At 41.0% G+C, this 25,915-nt stretch overlaps 1 protein-coding gene across 2 annotated transcripts; it reads right to left on the bottom strand.

Moving 5' to 3' along the window:
• Positions 1-4,574: 4,574 nt before the first annotated feature.
• On the bottom strand, positions 4,575-25,798 carry TRA2B (transformer 2 beta homolog). Of its 2 annotated transcripts, XM_076341789.1 has the most exons (9): positions 25,699-25,798; positions 18,581-18,714; positions 14,363-14,525; positions 13,309-13,497; positions 11,769-11,884; positions 10,520-10,603; positions 6,682-6,744; positions 5,836-5,909; positions 4,575-4,985 (listed from the first exon to the last, which is right to left on the bottom strand). In XM_076341789.1, the coding sequence occupies exons 1-9, from the start codon at positions 25,732-25,734 to the stop codon at positions 4,975-4,977; spliced, it is 870 nt and encodes a 289-aa protein (XP_076197904.1). In that variant the 5' UTR covers positions 25,735-25,798; the 3' UTR covers positions 4,575-4,974. The 2 variants fall into 2 exon arrangements, with proteins under 2 accessions (XP_076197904.1, XP_076197905.1); XM_076341790.1 differs by lacking the exon at positions 4,575-4,985 and having other exon boundaries at positions 5,828-5,909.
• Between the last annotated feature and the right edge of the window lie 117 nt (positions 25,799-25,915).

Raw genomic sequence — 25,915 nt, 5'->3', positions numbered from 1 at the left:
TCTGAAAGCAGCTCTGTTGGGGCGGGAGTACCTGCCTTTCATGAGATTGATTTGCTGGAACTGAAATGTGAACAACAAAATAAATTACTTGAACTCAAATTAAGGAGTTACTACAGAAAATATGATTTTTAGGAACTCTTGAGGTTCAGCAGAGAGCTGAAAGCTGCTGCACTGCTTGTGCAAAGGGTGCCAGGAGAGTCACAGGCCCCCTGCTCTCCCTTTGGTCTCCATTCCCTGTGCTCAGTGCTGTGCTGGACCCAGATGCTCTTAAGACTCAGTTTCAAGTTAATTTGTGCTTGTAAGCCACCTTACGAGTTGATTTTAATAATGTTTTTCTAAATATACTAAAACCATGACTACCCCTGACAATATTGCCCCTTGCGTGCTGATGCTCAGCAGCTCCCTTGAGCTATGCCACCCCCCACGGGGACTGTCCTCGTGCCCAGGTGACCGGGGAGATGCTGCAGGGTTGTGCAGGGACTGGAGCATCTCTCAAGCCGGGAGAGGCACAAACTGACCCATAGGAAACTCCACCTGCACACAGTGGGGGGAGACCAGCAGTGCAATGGCACAAACATCGCCCGGTTTCCTTTTTCCCCATGTGCTTTTAAAGTTTGCTACGTGTCCTACTCCTGACGGGAAAGCGGGTCAGCAAAGGGCACAACATTTCACATCCACCCCAGCAGATGTTGCTTTCACAGCCGCCACAGCAGAGGATGCTTCCCTATCACTGGTGGGATTTCTGCTGAAGTTCAGGGTACGCTTTTCCCCCTCCCCTGCGATGAATTTCTGTGTTACACGCTGGCAGAGCATCAGGACATCCAGCAGTGATTCAGACGCGGTTTAGAAGCGCATCACATACCACAGCAATCTGTCATTCCCGCGTAACACGGCAACATTACACACGCCGGGGAGCATCTGACCAGGGGCTCTTTCTGGACTGACAAGCAGTTGGAGTGATTCAGTGGCAGGAAACACCCAGACAAAAGGCTCTCCCCACTGCAAGACTTCGGTGCTGCCGGAGCCAACGCTTTCCCAAACCCTATATACAGGATTTTAAGGTGCACTTCAGCACGTCGCCTCTCACCGATACAACATCCCCATCTTCTTTCGTGCCCTCTGCGGAGGAAAAGCTTGCTTTCATCCGGACCAGAGCACGACTCTGCAGTGGATCTGAGCCTTACCAGTAGTACCAGGTATCACCGTGCAGGGAAGGGGTGGGAGGATGCTCTTCTGGCAGCTACGAGACATCACATGAACTCAGCTGCCACAAACTGCACGAGTTGCAAAATCCTCATTTTACTAAAAAATAAAGACACTTACCAAAGGACACACGTTCTTGACTCCGTGTTTGTCAACCCCTACTGAGTGATTCAAAGGAAGCGTTAAGACTGTGACTAAGAAAACAGTCAAAACTAAGAAAGTCAAACTAAGAAAGCAGTCAAAAGAACGAAGAGACTGCCCGCTCTGCAAAGAGAAAGGTCAGCTCCAGCGGGTAGGACTCCACCTTCCCAGGGAACGCTCCTGCACACATCCGTAACATGGACCATGGCACCACAGCCCCAAAACACTCACACTGGGCAAGGACCTGGCACAGGGATTTGGGATGTTCTCAGCACAGGAGCAGTGCTACACACCTGTCCTGGTTTCAGCTGGGATAGAGTTAATTTCCTTCCTAGTAGCTGGTACAGTGCTGTGCTTTGGAGTTAAGATGAGAATAATGTTGATAACACACCGATGTTTAGTTGTTGCTAGGTAATGCTTACACGAGTCAAGGACTTTTCAGCTTCCCATGCTCTACTGACTGAGAAGGCTGGAGGTGCACAAGAAGCTGGGAGGGGGCACAGCCAGGACAGCTGACCCAAACTGGCCCAAGGGACATTCCATACCATGTGACGTCATGCTCAGTACATAAACTGGGGAAAGCTGGTCAGGGGGGCCGCTGCTCAGGGACTGGCTGGGCATCAGTCAGCAGGTGGTGAGCAATTGCACTGTGCATCACTTGCTTTGTATATTTTTATTATTATTACTATTTTATTTCAATTATTAAACTGTTCTTATCTCAACCCATGAATTTTCTCACTTTTACTCTTCCGATTCTCTCCCCCACCCCACTGGGGGAGGAGGGGGAGAGTAAGCGAGTGGCTGTGTGGTACTCAGTTGCCAGCTGAGGTTAAACCACAACAGCGCCCCACGGGATGCTTAAAAGGGAGTACCAACTTGATTAGGGAGGGGATACTACTGCTGAAATCCTGTTGTCTAGTCTTACATCCAGACAGTAAAAACTGATACAGATTTATAAAAAATACCAGGTATTGCAAAAATCTAAGACACCTGGTGCACTGCTGTTAGCTGCCATCCTCTCCAGGCAGCTGCCACAAGTAAGGCTTATTTCTTCAGTCTCTTGCTTCATGCGATTGCACAGAATTTGCCAAACTGCTTCCCAGAGCAAAAGGGGAAAGCATTTTCTTCCCACATCAGTCCAGAATGCAATTTTTTGAGTCCAGGAATGAGTATACCACCCATTCTACACAAAAAATAGTCTCACTGTAAACCAATGTGAAAAGCTCAATCCATCTCCTCCAACACAAGGTTAAAAAATAATTAGATCATTAGATTTACTACACAGGATAACAGAAGGCTTTGGGGACACCTTCTTGCAGCCTATCAGTACTTAAAGGGGGCTTATAAAAAAGATGGCGGCAAACTCTTTAGCAGGGCCTGTTGCGACAGGACAAGGGGGAATGGCTTTAAACTAAAGGGGGGTAGATTTAGACTAGATATAAGGAAGACATTTTTTATGCTGAGGGTGGTGAAACACTGGCCCAGGTTGCCCAGAGAGGTGCTGGATGCCCCATCCCTAGAAACATTCAAGGTCAGGTTGGACGGGGCTCTGAGCAACCTGATCTAGTTGAAGATGTCCCTGCCCACGGCAGGGGGGTTGGACTAGATGACCTTCAGAGGTCCTTTCCAACCCAAAGTATTCTATGACATACAATGTAGCGTTTGCCCAAGATCTTTTAAATGCAATAGATAATAGCTAAAAACTGAGTGATTCAGTGCCGATTCTAAAAACAAAAAAGGGACTTTAGAAGCACTTAAATGAAGAACCTTAAGTGCATTTATCCTTCATGGGACAGCAAATGACTGGCTGTTCCCAAAAGAAATGAGATGTAGTGAGAGTCTGCAAGCACTTGCCCTGGGATTATCTGGTTTTTTGTTGGGCTAACAGGACCATTAACAATAGCTTCCACTGCATAAAAATTTGGGGGTAAAACAGGCTTACCACTTAAATCCCAACCTGTGATGGCTTTGGCGGCACTTCTCTTTACAGCCGAGTGCCATACAGCCATGTTTTAAATTCTCTAACGAAAGGAAGGCTGCAGAGGCAGGCTCCTGATCATTCATCCTCCAGTGCAAGCCCTTGGAAGTCACTGTATGAAAACCTCCAGCTCAGTAGTACTTAACAGAACCAAACCAGGGTTAAGTGCAAGATGGTGCTCAGAAAGAAATCAACATTATGTTACTATATAAACCCACAGGTTCCTCAACCTGTGAGACACTGTGTGCCATCCTGGTCCTTCCTTTCACCCCCCCTCTGAAAGAACAGATCAAGTTATTGAAAGCTTCCATACAAAGATCTGAAAACCACATTAAGACGAGAGACAACAGAGGCCACTGATGAGAAATGGCACAGAAATGCATGGAGAGCAGGTAGCTGTCCCATTCCCGTACAGGAACAGGGGAAAATCATAAAATAAAGGTCAAGAGGCTGCAGGTCCACAGGGTCCTGTAACCACTCTTAGTCCATGAAAAAAAAAGTGTGGAAATTGCTATGCAGGAAAAAAAGTAGAGGAATTTGTGTTCAAAAGCAGAGAGAACAGTGGCAGATGTAGCCTAGCATCTCGCTGCTCTTGCACTGTTTTCTAGTCCTCTGTGCTTGGTCACCATTGGAGCTATGATACAAGGCTGAGGGAAGTTCTAGTCTGACAAAAGTTCTTTCAAGTCTTGCACAGAATTTTCCTGTAAGTGTATGAAGTTCATGAATCCGAGTAGGCAAAATGGTACTATAGCGGTAGGAAAGCATCATTTGAGAGTTATATGGCATAAGCAGATGAAGATGTACTCTTTAAAAGAAGGACAATCATCAGTGAAGAAGCAAGAAAAATCAAAGTAGTCTAAAGGTTATTTCATTGCCTTCTCTAAGCATATGGTGATCTACTTCCACTGAAGCCCTCTCCTTATTTAAAGCTTTACATGTTGCAGGTGATAATCTGCTAACAGCTCACCCACCTCAAAGCTCAACAGCATTACCAAGAGTTTACGACAAGTCTTGCTCCATGCGTACAGTGCTGCCAAGTGATGTTTCTTGCTCCTGCTGCTGTACAATTTGCACCCGGACTTCTCTACGCACTGGGTTTACATACCTGAAGGTATTACATTTAGAGAACAACTACCCAGCAACACAAAATGAGGGTGAATTTTACTTCTGGGCTTTAAACATGATGCCAGAATACACAGTACAAGTGTTGTAGTCTCTTTTCAACCCATAACTTACACTTGGGAAAAGTAAGTAGGAAAAGAAAAAACAAACTTCTTTTTATTTTATTTGTCACTTTTTGAAAGCATTTTACACAGGTTTTGATCTTCAGAATACCTTGGAATCAGTAGAAAAAACTGAACAGTTTGTCTTTACAATAGAAACCTTTCGGAAGTCAAAATTGAGACTAAAAAAATACATGCAAAACATACTCCTTTCAAAACACAACTTGAAACAAAGCACCAAACTACACAAATATGCAGAATGAAACAGCATTTAACATCACGGAAGTAGTCTTCATAAAAGGTGTAAAAGTCACCTATTCACTAGGCACTGTTCACTTGTTTAAACAGAAGAGACAATAAAAATATTGTCCACAAACTTGCAATTTCAACTCAAACGCTGTAGCTAGAAATTCCTCTACATGTCACGCTTTAATAGCGACCTGAAAGAAAAAAAACAAAATACATACGCTATTAGACTCCCAAGGATTGACAGATTTTTAAGATTTCTTTCTAAATTCACTGCCACGCCTCAAATCTGCATCGAATTCGAGCCTTATGATTTGTCTATGACAAAGTCCAGCAGTCAGTACCGTTCTGCCAGTAAGTTCCTTTGTGTAGAAAACCCCCAATTCCCGTCATATGCCCAGGGCTGATGTTTCAGCGCACAATGAGAATTCACATTGCAACTGTTCCCTGGTATCAGTAAGAGGAGTTACACTTGTTTTCATTTGGACACAAAGGGTAAACATGAGAACACAACCTATTCATTCACTCTGTATCCATTACAAAGGGAGTATGCTAGGAATGCTATTGTGTTTTATTAAATTTCTGCCATCAAAATGCAGCTTTATCTTCCATGCAAATAAGCAATCCAGAAAAAAAGCACTATTCTGGACCTCAGATGAAGTTAACCTCCTCTTTAACAAGTTATGTTGGGAAATTTAGTTTCAGTGTTAGAATAAGCGAGGCTTGGGAATTCGGCCTTGCTGTCCTAGAGGTAACCAAACTGTCAGCATACTACAAACTCCTGTTTTAACAGAGTTTCGGAGAAAGAAATGGTACCTCAGACTCTTTAAACAAGTGGTATTGCCTAGTTTATTTTTTTGCAAACTAAATATTTGCACTGTCCTCAAGGTTGCCAGTTGCTCAATGAAACATTAAAGGGAACTGTTGTTCAAAAAAAATAACCACGCTGAAGTTGAATAGTCTTTATGGACACAAAACCTCAAAAGAAGAAGTTCAGGCAAAGTGGAAATTTGTTTTTGATATGCAAGCTCCAAGACTACTTACGAGGTGAATAGGATCGAGATCTGGATCGAGATCTGTAGCCCCCTCGGCTGTAATATGGGGATGGTGACCTCCTCCTGTGAAAGAGGGCAACAGAAACAATCCCTTTGTTAAAGCCTGGGGCAAGTGAGTGGCAGCAGCTTGATATGGATACCTCTAACCCAATCCTAGTATCAAAGAGTGTACTTGGGAAAGCTAATAAGCACATAAAGAGCTGATCAACATTTCTACTGGGTAACAAAGCAAAGATGTGAGTTTTCTTAGTATTCTTTTTATTACCGGGTCAGAGTAATACTACTTTGGGCTAATAAAAGTATAAGCTCTCTTGCATTCACAATTTGACTATGTGCGATCTTAGTGTTTCAAGCCAAGAACGTCCCAAACAAGCTGTGTAAGCCAAATCACACCTTAACTTTTAATCTACATTATTTGTTTCGAGATGAAGAGTTGATTTGAGTAGCAGTCACTGCTACAACCAACCCCACCCCCAAACCCCTCCAATCCAGGCATTCCAAAGTTTTGCGTTTCCTTGCCTAGTTCCACTAATCTCCTAATGAAAAAAAAAAATCCCCAAACATTCAGGACATTAACTTCTTGGCATAAATCACAAGTTTTTCCTGCGCAAAGCTGCACTAACCCATCCCTATACCAACCTCACCCCTTTACATAGTAATGAGGGAACCTTTGAAATGAATTGCACTGCTCACTGAAGAGCTACAGGTACTCAGCATCCACCCAGTTTCTGTTAATGTGTTTAAAGACATCCTAGACTTGATTCATAGAACACTAAAAAAATACCGTAAGAATATTTCCACTGTTGACCAGACACTGAAAGCTTTCCCAGCATACCTGTAAAACTGATCCCTGTCTTGAACAGCTCTCCATCCTCCTCCTCCTCCACCGCCACCTCCTCTGTGAATACAAAAGCAGAACGACTTTTGAAAATTTTAAAAATAAACAAGAAGTTCATTGTACAAGCAAAAAGCATCATCAAGCATAAGAAAATGATGTGAAGACAAGAAAACATTGGTTCCTACACTGGATAATGCTAAATTACTTCACTACATTCACTTTTATGGATTCCTGGAATGAGTTGGCTAAACTTGGTGTCAAGGAACAGTTAAAGAGGACTCATGTTCCAGCTGACCAATATTGTATTTTACGATGTCATACTCTCCAACAAGCAGCAATGTAAGATCAGTACATAGCCTTCACTTCTAAGACCAATTATATTCTCAGACGCTTACCCACTCGAGGCAAGCCATTTTATTTATTTTTTTAAAGTAGCAAGATCAATTCACTGTCCTGAAGAAAAAGGTTGATTCCAAGATGGAGGCAGCAAAAAAACCCACACCCTTACATTTTAACACTTCACAATCATGTTTAAACAAGGGCATTTAAGAACTGTGGTATAACTTCTCCTTATATAGAAGCTGCCTAAAACTGGAACAATGCATTATAGTATTTAACGATATTAAGTGGTTGGGCTGGTACCTCCACAGATTTAGATACAGCAAAGCATTACCAGGAGGAGACTAAATCAAGTATGGAACAGTCACTGCCACAGATGTCTCACAGCAGCTCAGAAAGGCTGTAAATCATATGAAGGACAAAGAACCCCCAAAACACGACACCACACTTTCAATCAGCAGGTCTCCTTTTTTAATTTTTTTTAACAACATCTCCATTTGGTAGCTAGCCAGTGTACAAGTTGGTTTCTGTTTGTTTTTTAAGGTTATTGTTCAGTTTACAGATACTTTTCCCAACAAGATTAAGCATCCCACAGCAATGAGGAGAAATTAAAGTTTTAACATGACAATTCTCATCTGAAATTGTATTTCCCTTAAGGCTTCACTGCACAGAGGGCAAGGAAGGGAAAAATTCGAAGTAATTGTTACCAATTGATTTTCTAGGGTGGAGTACTATTATGCAGTGCTCTACTGCATCTGTAACAATTCTAACTTTACTTTCCTAAAGGAAACACTCATGACATACACAACACTATTCTCTCTCCCTCAAACGACCAATAGCTGGAGAACAAGAAAGCCGGGATCAAACCCGGGCAGACCATGGTATTTTTAAAGCAGCGACACACAAACCATTTGTGGCTTATTTTCACCCTTTCAATATCTGCTATGAAGGTTCTGCAGCTTTAAAACATTGGGGTGTGGTTTTTTGTTGGCTTAGTGTTTTTTTTTTTTTAAAAGGTAGGAAATGGAAATCACCCTTGCTGGAATTGTCAATATTCTGAGTATTTCCACCCCAAAGCCCTAGTTCAAAACAGACACAGGATGGGAGAGCATGTAGGAGGGTCAGAACATCAGCCAGCACAGGACTGCCTCAAAAAGCTGGACTGAAGCATGGCCATGAATTCTGGTATGCTACACTCAAACTAGTACACTATGTAGTCCATCTTCTCACATCACTTCTCACTAGTCTGCTCTTCCTCATCTAATGCATGTACTCTTCTTTATGTTCAGTCACTATCAGTCTGCAACTATTCTCACTAGCATGCCCCAGAACTAACGTAATTACAGCTTCTGATAACATTTTACAAACATCTGAGCCACTGTTCACTATCAGGAATGAAAGAGGTAACACTTAAGCACTAAAAATTTAGGGTCATGCCATAATCTAAACAAGGAATAAATTACATTTCAAGAACACACAAGCAACAGATTTTAAGGACAACCAGTACACCCTGATTGACCATTTATGAAAGAATAAGGAAACTTGTACTATGAAGTAGTGCAAGAAGAAAGACCAATGGTGTAAAGCTCTTACCAAATACTGCATAGCCCCATATCTTTTGCTGGTCCTTAGGTGCCTTTGCCATTTTGATAGGTTTACATCAGAACCCCATACAAAAAAAAAAAAACGGAAAGTGGGAGAAGCAAGCTAGAAGCACCTCTTAACAGCCTGCTTAGCAGGCTATGTTGCAAGTCTTTTCTGTTCCGCAACACTTTGGCAAGCTGCTTCAGTTAATTTACCCACTAGATTTCAGTTAATTACTTTTAGTACATTAAGTGAGATGAGGATATGTTAACTATCCCAAGCAAGTTTTTGTACCTTGTGCTCTGAAACAAACTGGAAGTTTGGTCAAATAGCCATCTACCACAAATGAAAGCCTACATACAAGTGCTGGCAAAGTGAAACCCAACACATCTTGGTTCTTGTATGCCCAGTATCAAGTTCAGATTTTAACTGCTACAGTTCTCCAAAATGTTCAAACCACTGATGTTTTAAGAAAATGGATTGTTAGAGGCAAAGTACCACCCTAACGACTGCTTCCCAGAAACGCGAGCAGAACACTTGTCTCATGTGTTCACTGTGATGATGTAGAGCACCTTGACCCCCTCCCTGTCCACAGCAGCATTTAAGCACTGTAGAAGCAAGGCACCTGATTTAAGTGACAACAGCAAGGCAGGGAGGGGAGAAACAGATTGGAAACAATGCCAACAGCCCGAGAGGAGAAAAACTGGCTGAAAGTAGTAGGAGTGGAAGGAGGAGATAGCTGCCCTCAGTCACTGACAATGACCATACAGCTATCAATAAAAGTACTAAGATGGTATTTTCTTCTACACCTAGAAAGCAACAGAGGAGTACACTGAAAGCTAAGATCACAAAATTTATTACTTCTTTTGTCTTTGAGCTATAATGCGATAATGTGATTTGAATTCATGTATTTCAATGACTACATGGTTGCCATCAGGAACAATCATAAATCCACCCATTGCTGATGCATTTAAGCTTTGCAAACCACTTAGGAAGTACTACTACAGAATTCTGCAACTACACGAATGATTGGTAATTGCAGACAGAAAAAAAAGAACTCTTATCTTTGCGTCCAACTTAATAGTGTCCCAGAAATTGTGGAGGATTTCAAAGGGGACAAGTCTTGTTGGCAGTCTTAATGGAAAACACAGAAGACAAACTTGCTCTATCACCAAAATCAATTACATACCAACCATGTTTTCAACAGATTTTCTACCAGCTTTACTAGCCCTCTGACAATGTATATTACCACTTGAATATTCACCTCTTTCAGCTAACTACTATGCTGCCGAACACCGAAGTTTAGACTGAAAACAGACAGAAATAGGAGGTGTGAGTCCTTCAAGTAAAACACACACATCTAACCCAATGGAGTATGTTGAAATAGCTTTTTAATGCAAATGTCCAATACAGAACAGGTAATGTTCAAATCCCCGATTCCTTACTTTTGGCAACATTTGAGGTGCCATAATTATTAGTAGGGGATACTGGTGACCGCAGAAACTTCCCACTTTTTGTCTACCACGTTACACTAAAAATGTAACTTGGCACTATAGTATCAACTCAAATGTTAGATCTGCACCTGCATGCCCACCATTTCAATGCTAACAGATGAACAAAAGTGTCTTTTAAAATCAGAGTACAGAGAACATACTTTGTCTTTCAAAACTTAATGCAGATTTAAAAAACGTTATGGACTAACTCATGCCACAGGTTAAACATCACAAAGTATTTCTCGATCTGACCAATCTGATTTGTGGTAAAGATTTCATAGTAAGATTCCAGAATGACAGCAAGTGCAAAAATATTTTGGCATACATATGTAGGATGAACTGCTTAACTTATATAGGTAGAAAAGTAGATGAGAAAGCACAGTTTAAAAAGCAGTCGAATATTACAAACATTGCCTCACCTGTATGATCTGCTGTAATAGTCACGATCATCATACCCTCTATCATACCCTCTGTCATAGTAATCTCGTCGTCGTGAGCTGCCACTACAAGTAGTGAAAGAGAATTACATTTAATAAAATATAAAACATTGTTTGCAGTGCTTTTCAGTAGGCATACAGTCAGTCAAGTATACACCATTTTAACTGGGTTATACTATTACCTTGCATCCTCACAGTTGAAATGATTGTGAGCACTCCTACTTTCCCATCAGTGCAGATGGGAACAGAACTACTTAAATAATTGCTTTTTAAAATGCTTGAACTTTAAGACAGCTACTTTCCTCCTTGGTCTGAAATCTCTTAACCTTTTGATATCACAGGCACATGAGAAATTCCATTCTGTGACAACTCTTCATTCACTTTTAACTCTCAGAAAGCTCCTTTTGGAAAAACTTTCCCATTAAAAAAATAACCTGCAGTCTCAACGCAACATCAACTACATAACCACCAGTACCATAAACTGAAAGTCTTGGGAAAACAACTGGGAAGTGACTTGGGAAAACAATTTACATTCTTGGCAAGTCAAAAGCATACTCTGTGGATAGGGCAAACTGCACCACACAGCTGCTCAACTAGTATTTGTTAATTCACTCTTGAAAACTTGAGCTTGCAAAAGACATTAATATTTGAAGGTACATAGGACAACTTAAAATAATTTAGAAATTGTCAAAAAAATCTTACTGTAGACTTATTTAAATGTTTAGATAGCTCATGTCTGGGCTGTGTAACTAAGGAACACAGGTTTCTGCTCACTGTAATCCAGGCTGACCCTAGATCAGTCACTGACAAGTGCTATATAAATTAACCCCTCCTATCTAAAAAGCTGAAAAGCTATGCATTACTACTGATGGCTGTCCACATGTAGTCTTTTTTTTTAATTCTGAAGAGCCTCCTTTATCAGTTGAGTTTTTCAGTTTTCACCACATCAGCATTAGCACAGGTCTTAAGGAGACTTTTTTTAAAAAACGTAATTAGGCATCAACAGTGATTTTTGTATTTTAGTTTCTAGTACTGAAACATCCACATACTGTACAGCACACAAGTCAGAAGCAAGGGAACAGCTTTCAGAACAGTGCATTAATGCAAAAGCCTGATAAACTAGGAAAAACACACAGAATCAGGTCTCTCAGAGAGGATACAGAAAACAAAACACAAGACAATTAATCCTGTCCCACACTGGTTTAGAAAAAAACCCACACAGGTAACTTACTAAGTGGGTCTTCCCATATAGATTCCAGGGGTAGGTGTGTGAGGTCTTTTTGTTATGGAGAAGTCTACCCGGATCCTTCTTCCATCCAGCTCCATTCCATTGGCACGTTCCTTTGCCTGAGCAGGGTGATAAAATAAAATTAGCTGTAAGTATGAACTTTATTACCAACACAAGTTTCTAACCACTGCTTCAAGTATTAAGAGAAGTCCTAAAATGGCTGTTAGGATGCACACCCAAGTTTCACTTATGCCTTATACATAACACCAAACCTAAACTCTAAGACATTCTAGGCCAGTTGGATATAAGCTTCAGTAACCACTTAAAATGTGACTTATATTGCATAAAAAGCCTAAAAGGAACATAATTTAACAATTATTTCAGTACCTGTTTCTAACATGATTAAGACAAACCTTTGAACATGCTTATGTAGGGGGATGTAACTACTCCAACACACATGAAGCAAAGCATTTAACAATGCTCTTCTGTTAACTTTTAAGGTTTTTTTCCTCCAATACATCCTCAAAACCTACCATTATCTTGAATACAGTAATATCTGAGTCCTAAGTAAATCTGAAGTAAAAAAACCAAAACCCTTGTTTTTTTTCTGCCAAGTAGCAGGACTTACATCCAAAGCTCCAACCTAACATGGAAGTCTTTATGCCAAATTTGTAAAAGAAGACACTAGAGACTAAGTAGTGTAATTTATGCAGAATATAAGCCTAATTACAGTCCATAAGCATACTGCTCTCCAAGGACTGGCCTGAGCGTGGAATTCTATACCTGGCGAGTATAGAATTCCCTGTTAATTCTGTAGCACTTGCAAGCACAAATCCTATAATATATTATATGGTATTGACAATGCTTCAATTTACTGAATCCCTTAGGGTTTCCCGTGGACATCTGCAGGGATCAGGAAGCCACTGTACATTTGCCCAGCCTTTTATTTTCAGAAAAGATTCCCCTCCCCGCTCCCCCCTTTCAGACCGAAGCACTAGATGTCAGCAGAATGCATGTTAGCACTCCTACAGAGAACTCTGAAATGGCCGTCTGGTCCACTCTGAACATGCCTGTTATTAAATATAAGATCACATGTGGAGTTAGGAAGGAACTCTCATCTCATAATTAAAACAGAGCGCCTGTGTTTCTGTTTTCTTTTCTTGTTGGCATAGTTTGCACTATGGCTAGCCCAAAGTTTGCTTTTGTGAATTACACAACAGCTCACCCTGCACAGGGACCAGTATTCATGCCTCTCCACTCTCTCCTCTGGTACACAGTAGATACCTTTAGAGCTAAGACTCTGACATTTATTATGAGGTGCCAAGTATTTTTTAGCCCCTGAGAAGGCAGGGAAGAGAAGATACTGTGGACGAGCTTGCATTATGATTATTTCATACAGACAAAAGGAATTAACATTAAAGGCTCCTATACCATTTTAAAGGTCAAACAGCGAGTTTCCCCGGGGCTATATCCTGTTACAGAGTATACATCCCAGCAACTGAGAACACAGCAAACATGCCATACATTCTGTACCCCAACCTACTTCCTTAGCATCCTCAACATTTTCGAAGTACACAAATGCAAATCCTCTTGAACGCCGAGACTGCTGATCATACACAATGGAAACATCAGCAATTGGACCATACTTGGAGAAAACTTCTCTCAGATCTCTTTCTGTGGTGTACAGACTCAATCCAAACACACCAAGACAACAATTTGGGTCAGGATTTGCCTAAAGGAAGGGATAGGTAGATAGGTGTTAGAATAAAATTGCTTGTATTTGCAGTACAAGGTATTTCACTAGTTGAGTGTCAGAGCTTCAAGCCAAAGCAAAAACAAAAAAGAGACACTGCTGAGATTCAGGTTGGGTTAACTTGCTAATAGACACTATTACAATCAAACCTACAGATACAGAAGCCTCCTTTCACAAAAATACACGTTCCTCGGGATACTGTACAAACTACACTTACAGCACATAATAGGTACTGTATTTAAAAAGTTTTCCCTCCAAAGGCTAGCTGATGACTGTTGAATGTGGAGAGATATATACACACACACAGAGGCCTGGATCACATCTTCATTTGTGTCAGTTATCGCTTTCCCCCCCTACTTTAGCACAAACCACACCATGCTCAGCCACCTGAGCCTGTAAAGCAGCTAAAAGCAAGCTGGTTTGCCTGCTCGTTTAATAAAGACACCATCAAAACAGCTTTTAATGAAATATTTTAGTTTTCCAGGCTTTCAATCAAGAAAAGCACAAATGTTTCTCCCTCCTAATTCTACTCCCATCCTTCACAGCATACATTCACTCATTTATTACAGCAGGTATAGTGACAACAATCTGCACTGGTAGCACTTCTAAAGGCATTTGTTAAACAGACAAACAAACAAGACCCCCCCACCCCACATTCCTAAGCAAACTTATGGAGATCCATGGCTTATCAAAAGCCAAATGACAATTAACCTCAACAATATCTTTTAAATAGACCTGAGCAGGAAGCAGAATGTTTTTCTGGAAAATCCCAATTAATTAATTGAGTGATTTCAGGATGTAGTCGGGACTAAGTATGAGTCATCTACTTTTATAACAGACATACCCTGTTTCCAATATGACGTCTGCGAGTAGACATGGGTGAATGGCTGTGACTGTGTCGTCGCCGATAATCCCGACTGTAAGACCTACTTCTGGATCTCCTATGAGAGCGGGAACGAGAGCGTGATCTTGTGTAGTGTCTACGGGAACTCCTCCTTGATCTAGATCTGAGGAAAAAAAAAACAAAAAGGTACAGTGTTGGCTTTGTTTGATTTTTTTAACCCTTCAAAAATACGTCAGATATTCACAAACAAAAAGCCCAAATAAGCATTTCCTAAAAACCTGCAGTACCGCATGATTCAGCTATAATCAATTTAGTCACTACTCTCAAGGACTGCGTGCTAAATCTTTACAATTAGATTACTGTAGATGCTCTCAGAACATTTCTACTGCAGAACAGGAACCTCAACTTCCATTTTAGTTAGCTTTTAATTACGCAATAGCTTTTAACTTTCTCTAACAAGGCTATCTGGTTTGACACAGTATATGCTTAGAATATTCTCAGCATTTACAGTAGCGTTGAAGTAAAAATAGCTGGGATGCCTTTCTTTTAAAGACTTAACAGAAAAAGAGAACAGGAAAAAATATGACTTAACATAAAGCATGCATGATTGCAGAGGTGCACACTTCTGCTTATTCTAGCACTCAGAATAGCACTGCTTTCAGTGACACTGAAAAACAAATACACTTTTTACACAGTGCATAATTACAAGCCCAGAAGTCTGGCAAATGCCCCTGAAACAGATCTTAACACAATTGAAGAAATTAAGTTGTACTAAGCTTATTTACCTTCTGGTATTTCAACAGTTATTTAACATTAGCTGTTCATGAATGTTTACATGTTCACACTTCAAGTGTATTTAGGCAATGGTACAACTGCTCACTAATTTCAGCCCAGGCCTCCTCAGAACAGTTCCAGAAATGTTTTCTGACAGCACTATATCTATGGAGATGAGGTTCTGAAACACTCCAATTCCTTCTACTAAACCCTCAGCCCTCCCAACACAATCTTAGTTGAAAAGCTGGGCAGGCACTTAAACTGGAATATTATGCCTCAGCTTGGCCTGCTGATGGCAGTCACTGAATAATCTGCATTCCACACAACTACGAAGAAAATTGCTGCAAGGCTAAGAAGTGCAATAACCAGTTTAATATTCAAAGGCTCTTAGTCATACACTGTTAATCTTCAGACTCTTGTTTGTGTCAAATATCCTTCCTCTAGTTTGTGGAAGCCAAGGTAGCAAGTACTGACCAAGACCATAAGCTACCATCATTGCACAACTGTGTTTCACAGTAACACCACCACACCACTACACTGGCATGAATGAAGCTTTTCACCTGAACCCATTTTTACTCCTGAGCATTTAACAGCTTCTTCCACAGTAGTGTCACCAGACAGCCAAACTGCACGATATACGCTCTGTACATTACAGGCCTCCTTAAAAAAACGCCTTCAACCTCATCAGAAGTGAGCCAGCTAAGTTCTGTCTTCCTCAACTTGAAGCATGTATACATGTCCAGGAGAAATTAATTCAGCATGTCCCATTACAACACCTCTAAATATTTTTGGCAACCAAAAGTAAAAAAAAAAAAGGGAGAGAAAACTTCCCTGAGGCAGGGAAGACAGTAAAGAAAGACAGAAATAATAGTAATAAAAGAAGAAGTTTAACACACACATACAGCCACATTCCAACTGCTGACACAGAAAAAAAATTTAAGGCAAACACAGAACTGATGTTCCAGGTGACAGAATGCACCCATTACACTGAACGAGAGCTGGACACTTCTAAACCAGGAAATCCATTATGCAAGAGAACAAGGCTTATTTTAAATAGGCACTGCTTATATTGCTGCCTTACATGTCATACTGCCATTATGCTCCTTTGCTGCAAAGCCACCACAGCTGAAAATCCTATTCCTTCATTAAGAATTGTTTAGACTTCACAGAGTCAGCCAAAGATAACAAGCTTGCTATGCTGATGATGACAACTTCAGAAAAAGCAGATTTTTAAATCAAGTACATCCACACCTCAACTGATAAATACGCCAGGACACAGATTTGTTCCCAAATCAAAGTTTAATTTATAAAGCTGGTAACTCAAAAATACATTTGCAACAGAAACTACTAAGAAATAGGAAAGTTCTCACAAGGTTATTTCTCTGCTGAGAGCCAGAGTTAGATGACTGGCTCATGATCACATCCAACCATGTGACGGCACTGAAAGAGATATATGTATGTTGTTTCTAAATATGTGCCTTGACACAATTCTGCCCAAATCTGCTAATGATCACACTCTCACCCTGCAATATACTTCCAGTATTTCCAGCCATACGTGTTTTCAAGACAGCTGTTAAATGCTCAGGAAGCTGTGGTAGTCATAAGCTTCTACTTTTGTTCATTAAAAAGTAGAAAGTCAGTTGCCAGCATATTCTTTAAAGAGTAAATGATTTGCCAGGTTTCTCGTAAATTCTAGATCTTGTATTTGCTTCTTCCAGCATTTTATACTATTTATGATTGCATTCTTACACAGTGTTATGGTTATTCTGCAAGTGAGAAACACGGTGCTTTAAAGCATATGGAATCCCTAGGGGTTATGGATTAAGGTGCTGAAAGACATGCTGGGCTGGGCCCTGACTTGCTTGTTATTTTAAAATTAAAAGGTTCCCCAAGGGTGGTGCACAGTCTCCATCCTCTGAGGTTTTCAAAACCCAACTGGATAAAGCCCTGAGAACATGGTCTAAGCCCAGAGCTGACTGCCTTGAGCAGGGTTTTGGACTGGACCTTTCCTGAGCTGTCCTGTGAATCTCTCACTACTAGCAATTCCAGAGGTCACCCCAATTTCATACTCCATAAAGCAGTATTACTCTACCAAGTCCTTTTTCATTTATTTTGACATCTTCGTTCTTGCACTACAGGGATTGCCAAGTGCATGATTTGACACTTGTGACTGTGCCTGAAGTACACAGAAAAAAACAAGCCCATTCCTCTGCCATCAAAATTTCCCAAGTATTTCCCTTCTCATAAAAGCCTTTCAAACTGATCACTTTGATCTTGCAAGGATACCTAAACACAATATTTGATAGTGTTTTCCTTCATGGGTGACTGCTAATAAGCACAATGTCTTCCAGAGTTGTCATCCTTCCTCCAGCCTGACCCCAGGCTTTGACAAGCCTAATTCATTGCTCATACACATAAAAAGTATATTGTGAACAGCTCAACTGGAAACCCCACTGCTGAAACCCACGTTTTTTAACCTGAACACTTACAAATGAGTAAAGGAACTATCAACACATTCGTTTCTGTAGTCAGCACTCAATTATCTAGACTCTTAAGAAAATAACGTCATTCACCCGTTTACAGGTTTTGTTGCCTCTCCATTCTTTATTATGTACCTCTTACATGACACACCTGGTAAAGCCAATGTAAACTGGCTAGCAGTGACATTTATAGTCTTATTTTTAGACTGTCAGCATATTTTATGTCTCAGTTATGTCTGTTAACAGTTTCAAGAGGAATTCTGTCATTGCACACAGCTTGTTTAGCACATGAGTATAAGGATAGGTAATACAGCGCAAAAGGCATTTTCATAGTGTACATTTGCATTGCCACGTAACAAATACAATAAGCAAGCTACTTTCTCCACAATTTTTTTTGAGAGCTTGGAAAGCCATCTAATCTTTAAAGCTTTCCAGTCTGCTAATTTTCAAGCTAAATTAATATACATTTAAAAGGTCAGACAGACGTCTGTTGAAATTCACATTTATCTCTATTGCTTCTTTTTCATGGAATATACCATTAACTACTCCAGAAACATCATTGCTTCCAATGAGAAAGTGTGATACATTAATGTGACCTAAAATGGAAAATCTGCTGACACATGTATTTCTTTTAATGCACAGAAAAACTAACATCTCAAGTTCCTAATGCTTCTTGCTCAGAAATTAGCCATTATTCTAAGACCTAAAAGGCAGGCCACCTCCAAACTGTATCAGCTGAGATACAAGCCTATGTAGCCGACCACCTCTTAGAAAAAGCTGCAAAAAGATCCTACTTCATAGTTCATCTTTTCAAATCCTGAAGCCACACATGCCCCTTTGTATTCAATGTCCACAGATCACCAGGTATCTCTGGAAACAGAATTGGGCTACATTGGACTTCAGTTCACCTCTGACAATCAACTGACTTGCGAAGAGGAGGAAGAGGTAAAAGAAATAAACTCACCTGGATTCAGACCTGGATCTAGATTTTGACCTGGAACGCCTGGAATCCTCCTTAGATCGAGATCTTGCAGGGGTGTGTCTCCCCGACTTGCCAGACCCATGAGCACTTCCGCTTCTGGAAGCAGAACGGGATTCCTGCACGCAGATATTGAAAGCCTAATTTGTACACAATTTCTCGTTTACCTAAGGTCTGTAAACAAGCTCCAGTGAAATAAATGGTAAAAATTCTTATCTATGTGTCCGGGCAGTTGGCATTAGAACTGCCTAGATTTTTAAGTAGGTTTTTTTTTTCCCTGGTAGACACTTCTTTACCCTGCATATACTTTTGCTATTAAACAGATAATGCATGCATGTTTAGCAAAATATACAGGGACACATAAACAGACTAGTAATTACTTAGCGTAGTGCTTTCAGATTCCAGATTACTTCTTATCTTAACTTCATTTTTATTCCTTTTCTTCATTCTTCCGTTTCAAATTCTGACTTCTTTCATCTTCCCCACTTCACACAAATTGCTCAATATTCTACAAGTGGGACTTCTGGTCTGATAATTAGCATGCATTCACTTTCTTTTTTTTCAAATTTCAGCTTCACTTATTCCTGAGCTTCAAATAATTCTCATTTATAAAACTTGTCAAATGGCGACTTCCGCATTTTCCTTCTTCAACATTAACCTTAATAGAAAAAGAACAGGATGAAGAATATTTAAAAACTCCAGGATAAAATCTAGTGCCAAAACTGAAACTAGAAAAAAAATGTTTTGTGGACTTTTACTATATATGCAGTTCAAGAATTGAATCTACCAAATGCCCTACTATTTTATAAACAGATTCAGTCAATTCAGTTTAACTTGGTACTAAGCAACTGAATTTGCTGTTTATGCCTATATTTAATAGCAAATGCACAGTGAATCAACTGAATATCTACTACTGAATTCTAGCATTAGGAAACTCAGAATACTTTGCACTGTCAGCCACATACTTAGACAAAATCAACAAGAAGTGACTTAAGTAAGGTCCCTACTTCGGCCAGAGATGACTAACTGATGTGCTTTTTGAATGCAGAAAGCACAACACGGTTGGGTCCTTCAGTGACTTACATTTATGTTACTTTTTGGGACATTCTTGCAGTTTAGAAGGCCTAGTTTGAAGGTTTTGAGCACATCCTACTCTGCCTGCACAAGTGTGATTACATATGCAGGCTTCATGCTTCCAAGTAAATCATAATTTTCCACCAACCGAAAATGCAATTCTGTGCAAAACACTCAAATGCTGTTCTGGAATAATACCCCACCTACTCTATTACCTACTTGTAATCTTCTTTGGTAATGACATAACCTAATTAGCATTTTCAACTTTTTTTTTAAATCAGTATTATGCTTAACTTCAGTCACATGGTTTACACACTTGGTTTGAACACCCTAGAAGATATTATTTATTTTAAGCTATTAGAGAAAATTTAAAAGTCAGCAGCAGAATTCTATTTTTTCCTAAAAACAAACAATTCTAAATTTTGTGTCAATTCTGATCAAGAATGCTCACTAATGACACTGGAGTACCAGATTTTTCTCAAAAATCACTTGTTTCATCTTTGTAACATCTCTTAAACCTGAGCACTCAACTTAATGGGCATTCTGTACTAAGCATTCAGAAATTCATTTGCTAAACCAAAATTTAATTGTGCTTAAACCACTTCCATACAACTTAAAACAAAGTTTAGCTGTTTACAACTGCCTACCATACAATACTGCAGAGACAGGACACAGCTTGCAGGATAAAGCAGATTTTCAATTAATACGAAGAGCAACAGAAATAAAGCAAAGTTGATCAAGGCCATATTCTTCTCTGGCAAAACGTTTAAGGTGTTCTAAACTATAGCCATCTCATATACTAACCCTGCAAAGGGCAGTGCAAATATTGAGAACTAGTTTAAGTTACAAATAACAAATTTAACCTAAACCTATGACCACCTTCAAAAGAAAACAATCCATGGAGATGAGTTCTGAGTTATTGCATTGATTTAGACATAAGAAGTCTTCAACTCTTTTCAGAAGAGTTAGACAAAGCAAGATTGAAGAAGGGATATACACCAAAACTAAGGCTGTTCATTTGAGGAAAAATACTTCTGTTCACAAAACATAACAGTCTTGACAAATTCAGGCGAGATAGAAGGAGCTGTGTCCAAAAACAGGTGGTCTAATACTGAGAAGGACCCAAGAAATGCACAATGGGAGGGAAGCAACAGGGAGGCTCTTGCCCATAAACATACCCCATACCCTTTTTAGAGCTTTTAGAAGTCAATAAGCTTTGAAGAAATCAGTAGAGAAATAGTATTAGCATAAGCAAATGACTGAAGTCTTCATCTATTTGATACATTTTTTTGGACAATCTTTGCTATATTATGTTAAGATTAATGTGGAAACTGGACGCCTAGGATCTGAGAAGAAACTTAGGAAGAAAAAACCTTAAGACAACTGTGTATCTAAATCAGAAAATTAAACCGCTGGCTTATTTTCATCTAGCTCCTTTGGACTTTACAACATTTTCCAGTTTTTAAAGATCCACATTTTGTTTCCAGATCATCCTTCTTCGAAACTTTTATCTTCAATCTACCGCATTTTACAGGATTATGCCACTTCTTTATTACTTCCAGCCTCAAAGGAATTCATTGCACCTCATCTGCTCCGGATATTACTAAGACTGGTAATAACTCCTAAAATTTCGAAGTTGTTACGCTCCCCACCCCAACCCCCAGGAAACCCTCCCTACCCAAAATTTCAAACACCAGGAGCCTGCAGCACTCCGAACTTAGTTTACACCCCATTATACTGACACTTATTGAGGGTTCACACAAGCCACTCCCACAGCTCACTTTAATTAGAGTTGCTACTATGTGGTTTTGTTGTTATTAATACATATTCTTTTTCTACTTTTTGCTCTTTCGCTTTGTGAATTTTAAGTTTTTTAAAAATGCCAAAGTAGGCTCCTGTCATGACATGTGGAAGGAGAGAGAAGAAACAACCTTCTTTAACCTACCTATATTCAAACACTGCTGGTAAGCAGATCAAGACTAGTGTTCACTATTAAATAACCATTTTTTTCTAACCTTGAATTTGTGAAGTGTAGATTTTAAAAACCACCAGATCCCTTGATCTTTACCAACAGTTCTTCCCCTTCATCAGGCATTACTGGAATTCAGGTGGAAGCCCTGAAGTCCAGGCTTGTGGTTTCCAAATTATTCTTTCCATACTTTAGCATATTAAAAATAATGTGTAATACTGTAGGGATGAAAAGATGCGTTACAGCCACCTACTCTATAAGCAGGGAATGTCACAACAGCAGGATTATTTTGGGGGCAATAGATAGAAAAGGTTTCCATGGACAGAAGCAGCTGTTAAGGTATGTAAGTGAAGACCATGTGTTCTTTGCACTTCCGAGATCCAGTTTTTCCTCACAGGAATGAAAGTTGCAGATTTCAGTTACTTAATAATGTAAGAGACAGTCAAAATTATTCGTTATTTTTAAAATCCAAAATCCCTATAAACACATATTTCCACTTGTTTTCCTAAAGAAAGGTGCAGCCTCACATTACACATTGTCAACCTGCAGTCAGATTTATTCAAGATTTAATTGTGCTAACTTCACATTCCTTCAATCTCTCTACTACTGAATTTAGCAATTGATCAAACAGAAAAATAACAGCTTTTGCCTCTTTTCCCCCTGAAGCACACAATCACCAGATCAGATCACTGCTGGGCGGGGCTGGGAATCCACTCAGAGGGAAAGCAGAACAACCCCTTTCTACAACAGTTTTCCAAACTCCACCAAATAAAAGACAAGAATGTGTTTTGAAAAATCAAGCTAACAGACCATGAGCACGGAAGCCCAGCTTCCTCCCACCACCTCTGCCCCCTCGCACTGACCCTGTGGGCTCATTCAGTGCAGCAAGCTGGCAGGAAACTAATCCATCAGCAAAAAGCAAACGATTTTCTCACAGCTTAGGGTACTGAATCAGCCCACCAAGAAGTCAGATCAAGTGCCAGCTGTTGAAGGAGGAACACAGAGAATGACCTATCCTCTTGGTGGCATCAAGCTATCAGATTGTCTCTAACCTTCTCAAACTGCTTCCTTAGACCTTCTTCCACAACTTAATAATAAAATCAGCATTTTTGAAAATATGTGTTAAGGACTTTGTAAGTAGATCTATAAATTGAGCATTTATACCATTCAAGTTACTCTGATAAAAAAACCCAAACAAACAAAAAAACTGACTACTGTATTAAACAGTTTCTGATCAGACACATACCAAGTAATCACTATCAGTATTAACTAATTCACAGGATAAGACTCACTATTTTTTCCTTTAACTAGTCTTCTTTCCAACCCTTCCATGCCTGAATCACATGCACTTCAGAGAGCACAATTTCAATGAATGAAACCAAAATAAAAGTGACTTGGAAAAATGTGGCAATTATTACAGCATACTGACAGTATTTGAAATATTGGTAGCATTTAATAATTTATAGTCTCTTCAGTTAAAAAAAAGTTTCCAGAGTTTAGTCCCACTACAGAGTATAAGCTGAAAAAGATGATTTGACTGGGGATTTTTTTTTTCCTTCTTCTTTTCTTTTTCAACTGTGACATAAGCCACTTTAAGTTTGTGTTGCTGCTGAAACAGCAAGTCCCATTACTTGCAAAAGCACCTGGTATTTCTTCTTCATCCCCAATACTGACATTAGGACTTGTGGCTACACAATCAAGTCAAGCCTGCAAACCAACACAGCTGGAAACAGAATCAGAAAAAAAAATTTCAGCTGATTTAATTCCAAGATCTGTCTGACTGTACAAACACTCATACAAGGGAGAAAGCAGGAACACATTTTCAGAAGCACAATTCTTGCTGGCAGCGTGGACTTGGAACAGCTTAACAGACAGTTGTAAAGTCACATCCTAGATTATTTATCCAAACACTGTTTCTACTCTGCAGAGACTTTAGCACTTCCGGCTTGAAAAAGCAGAAAGCCATTGACTTGGTAAAATATAAGCCTTAAGTAAGCAAAAAATATCATAAATAACACTGGCAATAGCATTAGAAAGCCACTCCCTGATCTAGTCTGAAACAGCAGGCTTGTAGCTCTATGGTTTTATCTTTTAGTTTTACAAACACGTACATTGCATACAATTTACCTATTTACGATTCACAAAAGTTCAGACATAACTCATTTTAAGCCTTGGTGAAGACTGCCTGCACATGATTTTTTTTTAATAAAAGTACAGAAAAGATAAAATAGAAAAGCAGCTGGGACAGCAGTTGCTGTCCTATCATACCCTGCACAATTATGTTTCAAAAAGACTTTGGTATAAAGGTTTTAACATTTCCACTCATTCTGATTGAAAATACAATGCAGGTTACCCTTGCAAACTTTAATAAAGTTAGGCTACCATCTTAAATTGGTTTTCAGTCTGACTTGCAGAATAGCCATTAAATCAACTTTAAAAAAACCTAACACATAGAAATGCACCTTGAGCAAGTCAGAAGTAATACTTCCTCACTAAAAATATACCAATTGTAAGACTGACATAAAGACATCAATGAAAAGATAATACTGAGGGTGGTATGAGTCTATTCTTTAATCCCTATCTCTCAGCATTCATTTCCATCTAGCATTTTTAGCTTCCTGGAAACCAAATTTTTCTAACCTAACCTACCCTGAAGTAGAAACACTCATACTATTAAAGCTTATTGTAGTGAATAAGAAAAGACCATATTCAAAGAAAGATGCTGCAAGACACTGCAATTTTGTGCTCAGAATTATAACGTTCTCTTTAATTGTTTTTGCCACCCCCAGTGAAGGTTTAAAATTTAAACTACTTATCACCTCCACAACTCCCTCTGAGGCTGCAGTAAGTTAAAAAAGTTAGACTGATGCTGGGAAAAAACCCAAAACACAGTATTGACCCCTGCGCTGCACTTGCCTGTTGCAGTAAAAATTAAAGACCTCAAAGGAAAACAAGACTGATTCACTAAAGAAAAACCAACTATAGGTAATCTGTATTGCAGATGTACATCACAAATGTGAAGCTTAGCAAGTCATCTACTGCGATATTAGTAGAATTCCAACCAGACGGTAACATCTTCCAGTAACTACGCAGTTTAAGAGAACATCTACTGCAGGTTTCACAAAGCAAGGACACTGCCCTAGCACTGAGCGCGTTCAGTTTGAGGTTTAACCCTTCGACTATTGCAATCACATTTAAATTAAATTAGAGACTAAGCCACCTAGATGCAAGCTGCAACTACATCAAGAAGCAGAGTTAATATTTTACAAACAAGCGCGAGGAGCAGTAAATCAGAGCTCAATTTAGGAACTAATTCACCAAAAGTGAATTGCAATGCAGCTTTGGAGAAAGTATAACGAAGGCTCAGACTATTACCGGCTCAGGATTTTCCTTCCCTATCCAGACGTTACCTAACAGGGCTATGGGATGGAGGACGAGGCTCCACGGCACCAGCCGAGACCGCCGCAGCCCGGCTGCGAGCTCGGAGGGGGATGAAGGGCCGTGCACCCCCAGCGCTGCTGCGGGAGGCACGAGGAGCGGAGCCGGCCGGCGCCGCGGTGGGAGCTGGCAGCGGCCGCCCAGCCCCGCACCCTCTCGGGCGGCCCCACCACGCTCGGGGCAGGGACAAGGCAGCCCCGCTAGGGAGAGACGCGCCGGCGGGGGCGCGACGGCAGGGCCCGAGACACGCAGCCCCGCCGCCCTCGGCCATTTTGTCCCTCTCCGGCGCGCCCGGTCACCAGCCCAAGATGGCGCCGGGCAGACTCACCATGGAGCGCGCCGGCGGGCGGGCAACTAGAGCGTCCCCGCCGCGCGCCTCCACCGCCTTGCCGGCCGGGCCAGCCGCCATCTTCCCCCAGCCAAGCTCCGGCCCCGCCGGGCCTCCCGCGCGTCCGCCGGGGCCTCCTCACCCGCCGCGCCACGGCGGCCCCTCCCGCAGCGGCTCCGCCACCCGCTCCGCCCAGGCCGCGGGACGGGGACACGGGGGCGGCCGCGCCGCCCGGAGAGGGGCGGAGGACGGGGGGGGCCCGGCCAGGCAGCGCACTCAGGCTCCGTGTATTACCCGCTCGCCGTAGTTCTGCTCCCCGCTGTCGCTCATCGTCCCGCCGCACCGCTCCCCGCCACCGCCGCGCCGACCCGACCCGACCGTCCCCGGCGCCAGCGCTCTCCGCAGAGGAAGTGACGCGACCGCGCGCGCGCGCCAGGCTCCGCCCCCGCGCTGCCTGCCGTGAGACGCCAGGCCCCGCCCCCTCCGCCCGGGAGGTGAAGGTCACGCCCCC

This window comes from Aptenodytes patagonicus, chromosome 6 (genome assembly GCF_965638725.1).
Source record: "Aptenodytes patagonicus chromosome 6, bAptPat1.pri.cur, whole genome shotgun sequence".
Taxonomy (NCBI): Eukaryota; Metazoa; Chordata; class Aves; order Sphenisciformes; family Spheniscidae; genus Aptenodytes; species Aptenodytes patagonicus.
Note: the sequence above shows the minus strand (reverse complement) of the source record. Positions and strands in the feature narration are given on the sequence as shown.

What these genes read in the sequence shown, in the direction of transcription:
- TRA2B (XM_076341789.1), bottom strand. Translation starts at nt 25,734, where the DNA reads ATGAGCGACAGCGGGGAGCAGAACTACGGCGAGCGG. An exon ending in TATTACAGCAGATCATACAG is followed by an intron (nt 6,745 to 10,519) that starts GTGAGGCAATGT and finishes TTGTATTCACAG; the next exon opens with AGGAGGTGGCGGTGGAGGAG. An exon ending in GACAGGGATCAGTTTTACAG is followed by an intron (nt 5,910 to 6,681) that starts GTATGCTGGGAA and finishes CCTCTTTCACAG; the next exon opens with GAGGAGGTCACCATCCCCAT.